The 15,172-nt window shown below is 41.0% G+C and overlaps 1 protein-coding gene across 9 annotated transcripts in view; it reads right to left on the bottom strand.

Annotated features, from left to right (window-relative positions):
• Positions 1-1,086: 1,086 nt before the first annotated feature.
• Positions 1,087-15,172, bottom strand: part of CFAP20DC (CFAP20 domain containing) — a 277,464-nt gene continuing 263,378 nt past the window's right edge. For all 9 annotated transcript variants that reach the window (XR_016214759.1, XR_011379498.2, XM_008260862.5 and 6 more), the window contains one exon: positions 1,087-1,660. Coding sequence is in view for 7 of the 9 variants with exons in the window: in XM_008260862.5 (XP_008259084.4) it covers positions 1,548-1,660 (113 nt within the window). In the remaining 2 variants the exon portion in view is untranslated. The remainder of the gene's footprint in view (positions 1,661-15,172) is intronic.

The following is a 15,172-nucleotide window of genomic DNA, read 5'->3' as shown; positions in this document are numbered from 1 at the left end:
TTTTGGGGAGAAATTCATAAGGAAAGCATACTTTGTGAACAACAGGATTAAAAGCTGATCAAACACAAACACAGTTCTAAATAATGCATGATCCTTTGAACAGGAGTCCAAACCTACTCTTGAAAAAAACACTTATTTCCTTTATCAAGCAACATTAAATGAAATTATAGTACTGCTATTAAATCCAACTGTACACACCAATAATTTTTCATTTCGAATGGTACTCTCCTTTATTAAAAATCTTTATTAAATAACAAAAATATGGTGGCTAATATAATAAGTACTTTCCTGAGCTCAATATTAATATACTTGGCATACAATCCAAGGCAGTCAGGAAGCACACGCTATTTTCCCTTGTGATGCAACAAGCAGAGCTGCACTGACAAAAAGACCAAGAAAACTTCCCAGATGTCTCTGGGTCCAAGTCACAGAAACGGTGAAATGTGTGGGGTGTTCAAGTGGGTGACTTCTCATTATACTTGGTTCCATGAAGCTAGATTTGGACCATATTATTAGAATGCAAAGATAATTAGTACAAGATTTTTGAAAGAGGAAAGTACAATGCTAAGCAGCTTAAGTGATTACAGTGTTGTGATCTTTGGCAAATTCCGGATGAGCTATAATGAAATGGAAATAGTGGGGCTGGTGCTAATAAATGTGATCATAAAGTCTGACCAGTTTATGTTTCCTTTTCTCAGAGTCTAAGGAAAATGAAATATTATCTAGGAATATTCTGGTAAAGAAAGTGAGGTGAATTTTAAAAAGCAGTGTAAAAGGTATTCTCCTGGAGCAGGCCTCTGGTACAGCAGTTCAGATGCCACTTGGGACGCACACATCCCATACCAGAGAGGTCCCAGCTCCAATTCTGATTCTGGCTTCCTGCCAGTGTGCACCCTGGGAGCAGTAGTGATGGCTTGAGTCGCTGGATCCCTGTCACCCATGTGGGAGACCTGGATTGAGTAACTGGCTCCCTGCTTTTGCTTGGCCCAGCCCTGGCTGTTGTGGACATTTGGGGAGTGAACCCAGGGGATGGGAGATCTGCCTGTCTATGTCTTTCAAATAACTCAAAATTAAAACAACAAAAGGTACTCTTCTGAAAATCATACTTTATTTTTAAGGCAAATATGCCATAAAATAAAAGGTGCCCAGACATCTTTTAAACAAGAATACATTTTCCATATATCAAACCATCATTTACAAAGTAACACTGTAAAAATCTGAATGAATAACTCTTAATTCATTTACATACAAATTTATGAAATAAACAAAATGAAATGTAAGCTGAGAATGAACAAATAAGAACCAATTCAAAGTTCTAAAATCTTGTGTCTGTATGAATTCCTCCACAGTTTCAAAATCCCCAAAATCTACAAAAAGGAAGGTAGGTATTCTTAACATTGAACATTATTTACAAAATGCATTCATTTCTCTCAGGCCCTTTTGATTCCATAGGCCTGCCCAACATCCCCAACATGGAGCCTCTTGAGACTGTGCATGGCCAATCCTGCTCTGACTGGGATGCTCATTTTCTCCCCCAGAAGAGGAGATTACACCAGCTCGTAGTACTTCCCAGTCTGAGGGTCAAAGTAACAGTTCAGACACGGGTCATACAGCAGCGTCAGCACTTCCTCGTCCTCTTCCACACTCAGGTCTTCTTCACCTGCAGGGGTGGGGAGCCACAGACATGTTAGCTGCCCAGCCTGGCCCATTGATCCTCAACATCAGTGCAAGAAGGGCAATGAAGCAGGAATAATCACCTCTCTGGAGGTGGGGGTGGAGGTAGTGTTATTTTCTTCTCAGTATTTACTTATTTTCTTTTCATCCATAGGAAGGAAGAGTGCACAGACAGAAACAAAGAAGGGGAGGGTGGAAAGAGAGAGAGAGAGAGAGAAAGAGAGAGAGAGAGAGAATTTCCTCCACCCACTGGTTCACTCTCCAAATCCCTACAACAGGCATGCTGGGGCAGGCCAAAGCCAGGAGCAAGGAATTCAATCTGGGTCTCCCACCTAGGTGGTGGCAAAGACCCAAGCACATGGGCCATCATCTGCTGCCCTCCAGGAAGTATTAGCAGGAAGCTGGATCAGAAGTGGAGCAGCTGGCACTAGAACTTGCAGTCCAATACAGGATGCCGACTTTCCAAGCATCAGTTTAATCAACAATGCTGGCCTTGAGAGATTTTCTTTATGCAGGTAGAACGTTTAGGCAGGCAGGAAGGAGTGCTGTGGAAGTGACGAGACACTACACATGCAGGGTAGGAGAGAAGGAACACCAGGGTTCCTAGGAGTCAGCTGTATGATAAAGGATAAAAAAACTGAGTGTGCAGAATTGGTAGAGAGGGGAAAGAAGAGAAGGAGGAGGTGAAGATTAGAGGGTTATGCTCTCTAGGATCAGGGAAACTTGGGCAGGACTCAGCATGTAACTGTCACACTTCTAAACTTCTGCATTGGCCAGAACTGTACAAAAGGCAAAAAGTGCAAATTAAACAACAAAACAGAGAACTCAGTCCGCATGTACACATCCTAAAAGGCTACAAAAGAGATATGAATTAAAAGAGCAGAACTTTACGGCACTTGAAGCAGAGAACACATAAAAAAAAAAAAAAACCAACATATCCGGTGACCTGTGGTTTTGTTAGTGGTCAAGTTTGCAGGGGGATGAACAGAGCTTGATGTTTTCTCTTGTGACAGCCATTTGGATGATCTGGATATAGAGAACTTCCACTACCTAAGTTGGAATGGTTTCCAACAGTGGCATGAAATGGTAAACCAAAAAAAAAAAACTGTTTTGCAATGATGCTCTCTGAGCACTTTCTCAGTGTTGTAAGCACTTCGTTAGTGCTAGTAAGCACTTTCAGTGATAGTAAGCACTTAGATGAGATTGAGTCCTTGTGAGTGTTTCTTGAAGTCTGCAGTCATAGGAGTTCAGAGGCCAAAAGGTCAAGACCTCCCGAATCTGCAGAGGATCAGAGCAGGCTTAGAAAAAAGGAAGTGATTAGGATGACACGCCTCTTCCTTCATTAGCACAGGCTATAATTAAGTGCCAAAGTAAACTGGGCTTTGGGCGCTGAGCTCATCAGGGTCAGCTTGATGAAGGCTTGGATGGTGGGCATGGAACAGGGCTTGATATGTAACAGAGGCTCAAAGCACACTGCTTTTTTTTTTTTTTTTAAGAAATCTTTTTTTTTTTTTTTTTTTTGACAGGCAGAATGGACAGTGAGAGAGAGAGAGAGAGAGAGAGAGAGAAAGGTCTTCCTTTGCCGTTGGTTCACCTTCCAATGGCCGCCGCGGCCGGCGCACTGTGGCTGGCGCACCGCGCTGATCCGAAGGCAGGAGCCAGGAGCTTCTCCTGGTCTCCCATGGGGTGCAGGGCCCAAGTACTTGGGCCATCCTCCACTGTACTCCCTGGCCACAGCAGAGAGCTGGCCTGGAAGAGGGGCAACCGGGACAGAATCTGGCGCCCCGACCAGGACTAGAAGCTGGTGTGCCGGCGCCGCTAGGCGGAGGATTAGCCTGTTGAGCCACAGCGCTGGCCTCACACTGGTTTTTGAAGGTGTGAATAAACGCCCATGATCCTAAATGTTACTGCCCAAGGTAAGGAACATGGTGATGGCAAAATCAGACCAAGCTGGCACATGGCCACAGCCAGGACACTGACAAACTACAGTGAAGTCTGAGGCAATGATGGGCGGGGGTGGCTTGAAACCATACTATTACCATTCCTCTGCTACCCTCCTCCAAATATTTAACCTGATCATTTCCTGAGTCAGCCACTGAGCTAGGTGTTGGGGACTTAACAATTGTGAATAACGTGTCCTGTTATCCAGGAGGGCACAGGGAAGTGAGTGAAACGCACTATCAGCTGACCTGGGAGCTGAACGCAGCCGTTACAGAGGAGTCCAACAGAGGAGCAATAATTCTGCCCCGATTACTAACATCTCAGCTGGTAATGCCTCCATGGCTTCTCATGCAGTGCTCCTGGACTCATATGGTTCTGTGATCTGTGCAGGTATCATCACACCCATTCTACAGATAAGGAGCCAGAGTCTGCAGAGTTAAACAGTTCATCTGTTGCCTGCTGAGTTAGAGGCAGAGCAATACACAAATCCAGGTTTCAGGACTCTCGCTGATAAAATTAATTGGGAGGCCATTAGTCTGAGATGACTCCAGTGCCTTGGGCTCTTATATAAGCAAACTGAAGCCCAACACAATGGAAACAAGAAAATGAAACTTGAGTTCAACCAATGAGAAGCTGCCAAGCTAACCTCCAAGAAGAGACTTTCCACTTTGGCCAATCACATGCTCCTAAAAGTTTCTGCCTCATTCCCCTTTCACTGAGCTGAAGGCCTGGCAGTCTGTCGCTGATGGATTCATGAATCATCATCTGCTCAAACAAGCTCTAAAATTTTAATGTGCCCGAGTTTGTCTCTTAACACTGTACTTGGTGTTTTTGTTAAGAGAGTGGTGTAACACATTTAATTGGGAGCTACTGCATTAAAGGAATTTAAACATGGGAAAGAGTAAAAAATGTATTCGACATTTTAAAATATCAGGTTTAGTAACAAAAGAAGTTTAATTTATTATTTTCCAAAAATATTTGGCAAATATAAGAGAGCCCATGTGAGAGGGCAGAGGTGAACAGTGGCAAATGGAGGCAAAATATGCCCTAATGAAATGGGCATACTAACCCTGAGAAAGAGAAAGGGTGATGAAGCTGACCACAGTCCTTCTAGCTTCCAGGAGATGAGGGGTGGCTTCTGAGAGAGGGGTTAGGAAGATTCTGTGGGGGTCCCAAGAGGAAGTCATATGAAGCCATATTTTGGCTCAGCACTAGGAAGAATTTTCTAGGCATTAGAACTGATGAGCAAATAGAACATTACTCTATGGAAGATGAAAAGGGGACCGGACAAACTGTTGGCACTGGATTTTGTAGATGAACCTGTGCAGGATGGGCCCAGAGGCAGTGGTTCTTCCAGTGCCTTTGATGAGCTCCTGTGACTCTTGGTTACAGTGGCTTCACACACTTGAAAGATGACAGGACTGTGCTACCAACTATGTTAGATTCATATTGGCATGAAGGTACCTCAGCACCCTGTACAACTTCTAATTAAAAATAGGAAATAGGGAAGGAAGGCTGCCTTTTCTTTATTTTCTTCTGTTACTGTAAGAGCAGTCCCCAAGGTTCTGCCTCCACCCTTCTTCCCGTTAAGTAGGAGAAGCTGAGAATGCTTTTCACGTGGCCATTCCATATGGAAGATGACCCCTTTCAGGTCACTTCAACACATCAGAAGAGACTGTGCTCACTGTTTATTTTCAAATACTCAATCCATCATCCCTTTAACATTTGGGGAACTTCAGAGAACTGAATGAAATCAGTTTGTTATAAGTATGGTGTGCCGGGTATGTGACTGAGCTGGGCAGAGTCCAGTTGTGAAACGACACACATACACAAGAAACAAAGATTCCGTTAAAGATGAACCAAGAGTTAAACTGGGTGTCACTACTGCAGAGGGGCTGACAGCACCCCTGTGCTCTAGCATCCAACACACCTAGCCATGGATGGTAGCCCTTGTTGCTTACTGTTCAAATAAAAGTCAGCAGCAGATTCTTTCACTTCCCTGACAATGGTTCCTTTGTTTCTAAAATGGGAATAATAATGCCCATTTCACAGAGTTTTGTGAAAGATTAAATTAGGCACTGGTAATATGCATAGTACTGTACATATAATAGTTGTTCCATAAATAGTAATTACTATTAAGGTTAATAATAATAAATTATGAACTAAAGGCCATAACATTCTTTTTAGAACTGAGCACAGAAATATAGATGCAGTCGTAGCATAAAGAAAAATCTTCATAGCGTCAGGTAGAATGACATTTACACAATGGAGTCAGATAGACCTGGGTCCAAATCCCATTTCTACCACAACGTAGTTGTGGGAAATACACAGTTGGGAAAATTCACTGCCTTGAGCCACAGTTCCCACCAATGTAAAGCAAGGATGGTAATTCCCATCCCAGTTCCTAGGAGGACACACATACACACACAATGAGTACTCAATAAATGTTGTCATTATAAACATGGAAAATATACAATATCTGAGTTACACACAACAGGGGTGTGCTCTTATATTTTATTTCCTACACCAAAACTGTATCTGATTTTTTTTACTACCAAAAGGAAACAACAGTGAATTTGTATGAAACAAAAATCCCCCAATTAGTTTTATGTAGGTCATACTATTACGAGTTCATCTTTGAATAAGCATAGTTCTTATACCAAAAATCATGGATCTTTTAAAAGTAAAAGTGATATTCTCCACACGGTAGAATGTTAAGGTCACTTACAACTAAGGTAAAGGAGTATGAGTCCAACTCTGAGGGATCTGCCCTCTGATTTCTGTCTTCCTTCCATCATCACACATCAACAACAACAAGACTGTGACCTTGAGCACTTTAGAGCTTTAGGCTATACAATGGTTCTTCAAACAGTTCATGGAAAATGGGATTAAAAGATAAGTTTATTTGGGTGCAGAAATTTTAAAATCATACATACCAGAGATCTTCAAAAAGGTTATGAACATTTTTTCATGTGTCTGTTGGCCATTTGGATTTCCTCTTTTAAAAAAGTCTGTTTAAGTCATTTGCCCATTTCTTAACTGGGTTGTTTGTTTTGTTGTTCTGGAGTTTCTTGATCTCTTTGTATATTCTGGTTATTAACCCTTTATCAGTTGCATGGTTTGCAAATAATTTCTCCCATTCTGTTCATTGCCTCTTCACCTTCCTTAGTGTTTCTTTTGCAGTACAGAAACTTCTCAACTTGATGTAATCTCATTTGTTAATTTTGGCTTTGATTGCCTGTGCTTCTGGGGTCTTTTCCAAGAACGCTTTGCCTGTGCCAATGTCTTGCAGGGTTTCCCCAATGTTCTCTAATAATGTGATGGTGTCAGGTCATAGATTTAGATATTTAATCCATGTTGAGTAGATTTTTGTGTAAGGGGTCTTGCTTCATACTTATGCATGTGGAAACCCAGTTTTAACAGCACCACTTGTTGAAGAGACTGAGATAGTATGGCAATACCTCAGAAATCTGAATATAGACCTACCATATGACCCACCCATCCGACTCCTGGAAATTTACCCAGGGGAAATGAAATCAGTAAATAAAAGAGTTATCTGCAACCCCATGTTTTTTGCAGCTCAATTCACAATAGCTAAGACATGGAATCAACCTAAATGCCTGTCAAAAAAGACTGGATGAAGAAATTATGGGATAATTACATTATGGAATACTACACAGCAGTAAAAAAATGAAATCCAGTCATTTGTAACAAAATGGATAAATTGGCAAAAACGTCATGCTTAGTGAAATAAATCAGTCCCAAAGGGTCAAATACCATATGTTCTCCCTTATTTGTGAGAATGAATAGAGCACCTAAAAGGAAATCTGTAGAAGTGAAATTGACACTTCAAGAAGGGATGACTTGAGCCAGTCCTTGTCTTGACTGTTGAGGAACAGTTTTTTTCTTCATATTATTTGTTGAACTCTTTACTTAACACAAAGTTAATCATATATATATATATATATATATATATATATATATATATAAAGTCAATAGAGGGTGGGTCTCATTAAAAAATAAGAGTGGGATTAAGAGAGGAAGGAGGAAGTTTATAACTGTAAAGCTGTACAGTTCTGTATAAATTCCTATAGACTTACTTTGAAGGGTACAGTTTAAATACTTGCCATGGTACCCCAAATCCCATTAAGCTAGGTGGTAAAAATGCCACCCATCGTAAGTGTTAAAGTGATCATATTAAGTGTTAAAGTGAACATATAGATAGGATTAAGTGTTAAAGTGATCATATAAGTAGGATCAAGTAATAATTATCAATTATCAAAATTATCAATTATCAAAAAATTATCAATAATAAAAGATAGAATTAAAAAGGAGAGAATGGCCAACATGGGAGGCAGGCCACACAGCAGACTCATAGAATGATAATCACTTTAAGTAGCACTCTGACCTCAGAATCAGCCCTTAAGGCATTATGGTCTGGCTGAAAAGCCCACGAGAACATTTCAGGCATGGAAAGCCAAGACACTGTGGCAAAAAAAAAGTTGCCATTAAAGAAGGATGTACTTTTCTTTGAAGGGAGGAGAGAACTTCCACTTTGCTTATGGCCTTGTCTAAATACTGAAGGAGATTGTGGATTCAAAAGGCTTCCATAGCCTAGGCAGCTCATGTCAAGAGCCTCAGGTGGTCACTGATGTCATACATAAGAGTGTTGTTAAATTAACAACAGGAGTCACTGTGCACTAACTTCTCATGCAGGACCTCTGTCCTCAATGAGTTGTATTATGAGAGCTAACTGTAAAACTTGTTCTGTGTGTGTGTGTGTGTGTGTGTGCAAACTGTTGAAATCTCTACTTAGTATAGAGTTGGTCTTTTGTGTACAAATTTTATTGAAAATGAAATGTTAATGGAGAATGGGACTGGGAGGGGGAGAGGGAGAAGGAGGGGTGGGAGTGTAGGTGGGGGCAGCAGGTATGGTGGGAAGAGTAACTATATTCCTAAAGTTGTACTTATGAAATTTGTATTCATTAAATAAAAGGTTTCTTTGGAGAAAAAATAAATAAAAAGCAAAAAAATATTTTGAGATCTGCAAAAAAGGTTATGAAAATGTGTAGTATGAAAAAACTATGCATGGATTTCTGCACCAAATTAAACATCTTTTAACTGCATTTTCCATGAACTTTCTAAAGTATCCTCAGATAATTGTTTAGTGTATTCTGTTCCTGTACTTTCCAAACAGATAAAATTTTAAGCTGGTGCTATTAAATTAGAAAACCCAGCACGTTTTACAGCTGCCCAGGAATCTTTTAAGATGAAAACAACCATTGTAATGGGCTATGGGTCTTTATCCCCCTACTGCAAAGGAACTAGTGTGGATCCAATTCATTAGTACAGGTTTTGCTACATAATGCATACAAACTGGAGCAGTAACTGCTGTGTAAATGCATTTGTTCCAACACATATCACTACAGAAATGGAACCATATGCATCATAACCATGAGGACTAAGGTTTTGTGGTTTTTAGTACCAAAGCTTTAAATGGGTGAATTTTAAAACTACTGACAATGACATTTGTACAAAAATTGGGTGAGATTATGTGCAATTTTACATTGAAATAAGTGCCTTAAACTTACATAAAAGGTTTTGTTTTCATTGTAACTTAATTTTCAAAGCCTCCAACTTACATCATTTTCCCACTGTAATCTTTACGTAATGAAATTATAATATCATTAAGCAATTACTACTATGATGTCAAGCATTGGGAAATGTTTTGAAAGCTAATTATCCTGCATGGGTATGGGGTAATTTTCAATTATACTCTTGGATACTGCAGAGGTTGTTTTTCCTCAAAACGCTAAATTGCTCTATTTAAAGACTGGCTACAGAAACTCTAAAAGGACACATTAACAAATAAAACCATTTTCTGCTACCAGACTAAGAGTAGCTGGACAGGGGTCCAAATTACATTTTTAGTCTTCTTCACATAATAAAGCCATTTCTAGGGAAATAAAATTACCTTTCAGAGAATAATCTATTTACGAGCTTTCAACCCCACCCACGTTGAAACTGGCAAACAGCGATAGCAGATGAAAACCCCACGGAGCCCCACCAGAGCAGCATATTGACTACCCTCCCTCCGGTTACAGCAGCTGGGGTCCATAATTCTTCCAAGTTCACCTTTTGAAAGTCGATTAATATAAATATTTAATTATCTACATTTAATGCATTTTAGCTGGAGATAATAGAAAACCTGTATGCACAAGCTATGTCTTCAAGCTTGAAAATAAATGACGTGGCACCAGTTTATCAGATTTAAAATCTCTGAATTGAGACATTGGGCTTGGTTTTCGATTTTCTGATGCTGCCATCTAGGATTTTTTTTTAAGTTAATGCACAGTTCTCCCCTATAGATCCTAGGAACTGATTAACTGTATTTTTATGTGCATACTAATACCCTATTGTTTAAACACAACAGTGAGGGATCACCATTTGGAGCAGTCAGCCTGCATATCAATGAAGATGACATTTGAGATAAGATTCTGCTGAGTACTAGGTTGCAAATTCTTCTACCAACATACCAAGCATCTTCAAAAAGTTCATGGAAAAATATGTATTATAAAAAACCTATGTAGGGATTTAAAAATCTTTTTGCAACAAAATAAAACACCTCTTAGTTCCATTTTCCCATGAACTTATTGAAGTACCCTTGAAACTCCTAACAGGGTAAAATTAACTTGTACAGCTATATGAGAACAAATGGCTCTCAGTCCCAAGGTTAAACAAAGAACACAAGACAACTAGTTGCCTGACAAGGGAAGGGGCAGGGCCTCTGGGTTCAAGACTGTCATAGATATTATGAAACATTCTGTAAGCTAAAAATTGAGGTGGGGGTGCTATGGGTCTAAGGAGAGTACTGGTTTGTCCAGACAGTTTCAAGGAAAGAGAATGTCCTAAATTTTAAATAACAGTGGTGCACATTTCAATGATGCAGTTCTTGGACTTAAATGGGAATTCTGTGGTCATTTTGCTGTGTGGGAGCTAAGGGAGCCACTGTGGTAAGGCAGGCCTAGGTCAGTGTCCTGCTCCACTGTCAGGAGGTCCATGAGCCATGCTGGCTTTGTCACCTGCCCTGTAAACTGAGGACGTATCATTACCTGATGTGGAACAGTATTGGTAAGAATCAGCATAAGGGAAGGCACAGAAAGAAACCACACACTGCCAGGCACACAGTGGTGCTTCATTAATGCTAACTCCCATTATTGTTATTACATCATCAACACTGATCCTTTGGAGGAGGGTCTGTTTTGCATTTTAAGTACATCTTCTAGGTATAAGGAAGACCCAAAGAATAGATCAAAACACCTTCATGTGCCCATAGTCTGAAGATTGAGTCATTCACGCATCAAATCGTGATTGAGTATTTCCTGTGACCTAAGCTTCACATTAGGCACCAGGGAAACCATAGTTGTTTGATGAAGTACAACTTTCAGACTCAGAGTATTAGGTGAACATCCAATCTTGTGAAAGAATTCCTCCGCTAGGGTAAAACAGGCAGCCAGACATCCCTCTCTTGGGTTATCTGGGGGAGCCAGGAGATTTCTGTAAATTCTTCACTTGTAGTTTTGGTGTTACATCTGTAAAATAAACATCTGCTACCTAATCATATTTCAGGAGAGATGAATCAATCTTTATAAAGAAAGAAGCCTTGTGGCTTTACCATAAAAAAGGTGTAAGAATGCTACCTTGATGAAACTCTGGCTACTCTGAAAACCCTTCTGAATGCCTTTCTTACTCAAAATCTATGCAAGATTTTGAGGAGAGGTCTATAGCCTGAACAGTAAGGTCACTATTACTGCATTTTGAAGCTGGTTAGCATGAATAATTGAAGGGTAATATCTGTAAAGGTACAAATATCAAAAACAAATTGACAACTATTCTTTAAGCAAAGCATGGTTCATTTTGAAAAGGTCAATTTGGTAGTTTCCTTGAATAAGTTCTGAAATCTTAACTCACACTTTTACATTTCACACCAGCTCCAGGAAAACACATTTTTTAGTAAGTGTTAAGGGCACCTGTGCTCTTAGTCCCAAGGTTAAACAAAGAACACAAGACAACTAATTGCCTGACAAGGGAAGGGGCAGGGCCTCTGGGTTCAAGACTGTCATAGATATTATGAATCATTTCTTAAGCTAAAAATTGAGGTGGGGGTGCTAAGGGTCTAAGGAAAGTACTGGTTTGTCCAGACAGTTTCAAGAAGAGAGAACGTGCCCGTGGCACTCGATAATCGGTGAGTACATGATAGCCCAGGAGGCTCTGAGAGGAGCTGACTGTTTCCCCATCCGGTCAGACGGCAGGGATCAGAGAGCACCGCTGTTCCTTGCCAGCTGGCTGAATTGCTGGAACCTGAGCTGTTCACTTGAAGGTGGCCTTTATCAACTTGAGGCATTCTGGCTGAGCAGAAACAGCAGCCATGACACAAATGCCTACTGAATAAAGCAGGCACAGGAACCTCTGACAGATATAACGCATGCACTTACTTTTGTATGGCCTGGAGCAAATTTTCTAGAATGATGTACTGGTCAGGCCATACAGTTATTCCTCCAGGCATCTTGGCCTTTCCCTGTCTGATGGAGGAGCTGCTTCACTGCTCTAAGTCCCAGTGTATCATGCATAAGTACTAATAGTATCTGCACCTCAGTAGGCTACCATGAAAATTAAAACAGCACATGTGGGACCAGAATACAGGAAGATGAAATAAATACTATCTGTTATTTGACCTCAGACATCTAAAGATGAGCGATCCCTTTTCCCTGTGAACCAGTTGGCAGTGAAACGGTTCTGCAGAAAGGGCACTGATGTGCGGGAAGCCAGGCTCTAGGAGCCAGGAGCTCTGGGGTTGGCTCCGAGTGTGTATTTGACTTTGGACAAGTCATTTACTTGTAGGCAAATTTTGGGGGTCAGACCACACCAGTGACTTTACTAGTTCATCAGAACCCCAGGGAAGGATTCTGAGACCCTAACTGTCCCTGTAGCCAGAGCAGTTCTACCTTTATCTCTTCTTTTATTGAGATTTCACATAATTATGAGATTTACTTTGGAGGAAAAGTTTTCATTGCCACTGCAATAAGGCAATCTATAAATTTTTCTTTTCCTTTCTTTTTTTTAAAGATTTACTTACTTATTTGAAAGAAAGAGGTAGAGAGAGAGAGAGCGAGCGAGCGAGCTCTCCCATTCACTGGTTCACTCCCCAAGTGGGCATAACAGCTGGAGCTGAGCCAATTCAAAGTCAGGAGCCATGAGCTTCTTCCATGTATCCCACATGAATGCAGGGCCCAAGAACTTGGGCCATCCTCTGCTGCTTTCCCAGGCACATTATCAGGGAGTTAGATCATAAGTGAAGCAGCTGGGACTCGACCCAGTGTCCATATGGGATGCTGGTGCTGCAGGTTGGGACTTTAAACTGCTGTGCCACAGTGCCTGCCCCAATCTATAACTTTTTAATTGCTAAAATATATGGGTCTAAGTCCATTACTCTCATAGTTGAATTTTAGAAAAATAATACATATGCCAAAAATAAATAAAGGAGTTAGAGGAAAGAAAAACTGTGAAAGATTTCAATGAATTGCCCTATTTCCTCCTGCTTCCCCACCCCATCCCAAGGTTGTTTGAAGAAATGACCAGTTGAAGAACACTGCCCATCCTCCTTCCCCTCCTTCCTCCTTCCTCCCTTCTTGTCTTCTTTCTAATAAGAATTTAGAGAGTTTAATTTTATAGGTTTTTAGTGTCCAGGAAGGAGCAAACTGACAAAAGTCTGTTCTTGAAAACTCACAGGGTACTTGGAAGACAAACAATAAATAAGTAAACAAATCAAGATATGCAAAATGTGAAAAGATCCTGAAAACCATGTTAGGCAGTGATGTGGGAGAACATAGGGCTGGGAGACTAACCCACTTGGGTAAACCTGACTAGGAAGGCCTTCAGGAGGTAGGCCACATGCAAATACCCAGGCCTGGCAGGTCTAGGACTCAGTAATTCTGTCCTTCACTCATCTACTCTTTGGCTTGCCCTGGGTCTGGTCAACGATGGCTTCCTGTCATTTCTGACAAGCATGAGAGGGGAGGGGGGCTGATCCAGGTCACACAGGTGACCACAGTCTCCTTTTTTCCCAAAGAACTTAGGCACTTAGCCTTTGGAATGTTTTATTTTTCCTGTAGATACAGAACTCTCAACAAAAAAATAAATTTTCAGCTCTTAGTTTTATATGCACATATAAATTTTTTGAATGGCTACTTTATTTACATGATACAAAACTCAGAAAGTTTAAAAATATAGTAGTTGGGGTCTGGAGCCTGATTGCTTGGGTTCAAATACCGCTCTGCCAGTTAGGAGTTGTGTGACCTTGATAAGTTATTTAAGAACTTAGTGTCACAGTTCCCTCAGTTATAACACATGTACACACACATATAACTTCCTCATGGTGGTGATCTGAGGGTGAAATCTAATGACTTAGCACACTATCTGGCAAACAGCAAGGGCTATATGAGTGGTACTGTGTGACAGAAATCCGGGAAGAGCCCAATTGGTCATTCTTCCCCTTCTGATGACACAAACTGGAAACCTGAGCCCATTATTTTTCTTTGACAAACACTCTACGAGAACAGATGGAAACACTATCTCAGTATATTAGTAAGTATTGATTGTGCTGTGCTATTTCAATCTATGCCATTAATGCATAAAGATTAAGCAAACAGGAAACACTACTTTTTGATGGTATTAATTAACTGCAAACCACCCAAGCATATCAGTAAATGGGAAGGTAAGCAAACAGGAAATACAAGTTTGTGATGATATTTATGGACTGCAAACCACCCATGCACATGAGAAAAGGGGTAGGGTATAGTTGATAAAAAGCCAGGTGATAGGCCGAAGGGGTGCCCAAAGTGGTTAACACTGGCCAGCCTACTCCTCCAAATTTAATTTGTTACTTTGCCCTCAATGGAAGTTCTGTTTACCTTCAACATAATGGAGCTCCTGCTCTCAGAAAGGAGCTTGATGGGGCCAACACTGTGGTGCAGTGGGTTGGCACCCTGGCCTGAAGTGCCGGCATCCCATGTGGGCCAATGGTTCAAGACCGATCTTCTTCCGATCCAGCTCTGCTATGGCCTGGGATACCAGTGGAGGATGGTCCAAGTTCTTGGGCCCCTGCACCCATTTGGGAGATCCAGAAGAAGCTCCTGGCTCCTGGCTTCAGATTGGCGCAGCTCCGACCATTGCGGCCATGTGGGGAGTGGGCCAGTGGATGGAAGACCTCTCTCTCTCTATTTCTATCTCTCTCTGTAACTCTGTCTTTCAAATAAATAAAACAAATCTTAAAAAAAAAAGGAGCTTGGCAATGGCGACTTCAAGACATCCTTTCAGCCACTTCTTACTAACATATATCTTGGATGCCTCTGCTCAAGGACCACACGCTCAGTTCCTATGGCTTATTTAGAACACTTAACATAACATATTATTTGTTCCCTCACAGCAAGGTCTCCTCCTGACAGCCAAGATCCTATTTTTCTGTCGTAAGTACTTATGAATGTACACCTCTAAAAAG

This window comes from Oryctolagus cuniculus, chromosome 10, assembly GCF_051225735.1.
Source record: "Oryctolagus cuniculus isolate XC-2025 breed Fujian yellow rabbit chromosome 10, ASM5122573v1, whole genome shotgun sequence".
Taxonomy (NCBI): domain Eukaryota; kingdom Metazoa; phylum Chordata; class Mammalia; order Lagomorpha; family Leporidae; genus Oryctolagus; species Oryctolagus cuniculus.
Note: the sequence above shows the minus strand (reverse complement) of the source record. Positions and strands in the feature narration are given on the sequence as shown.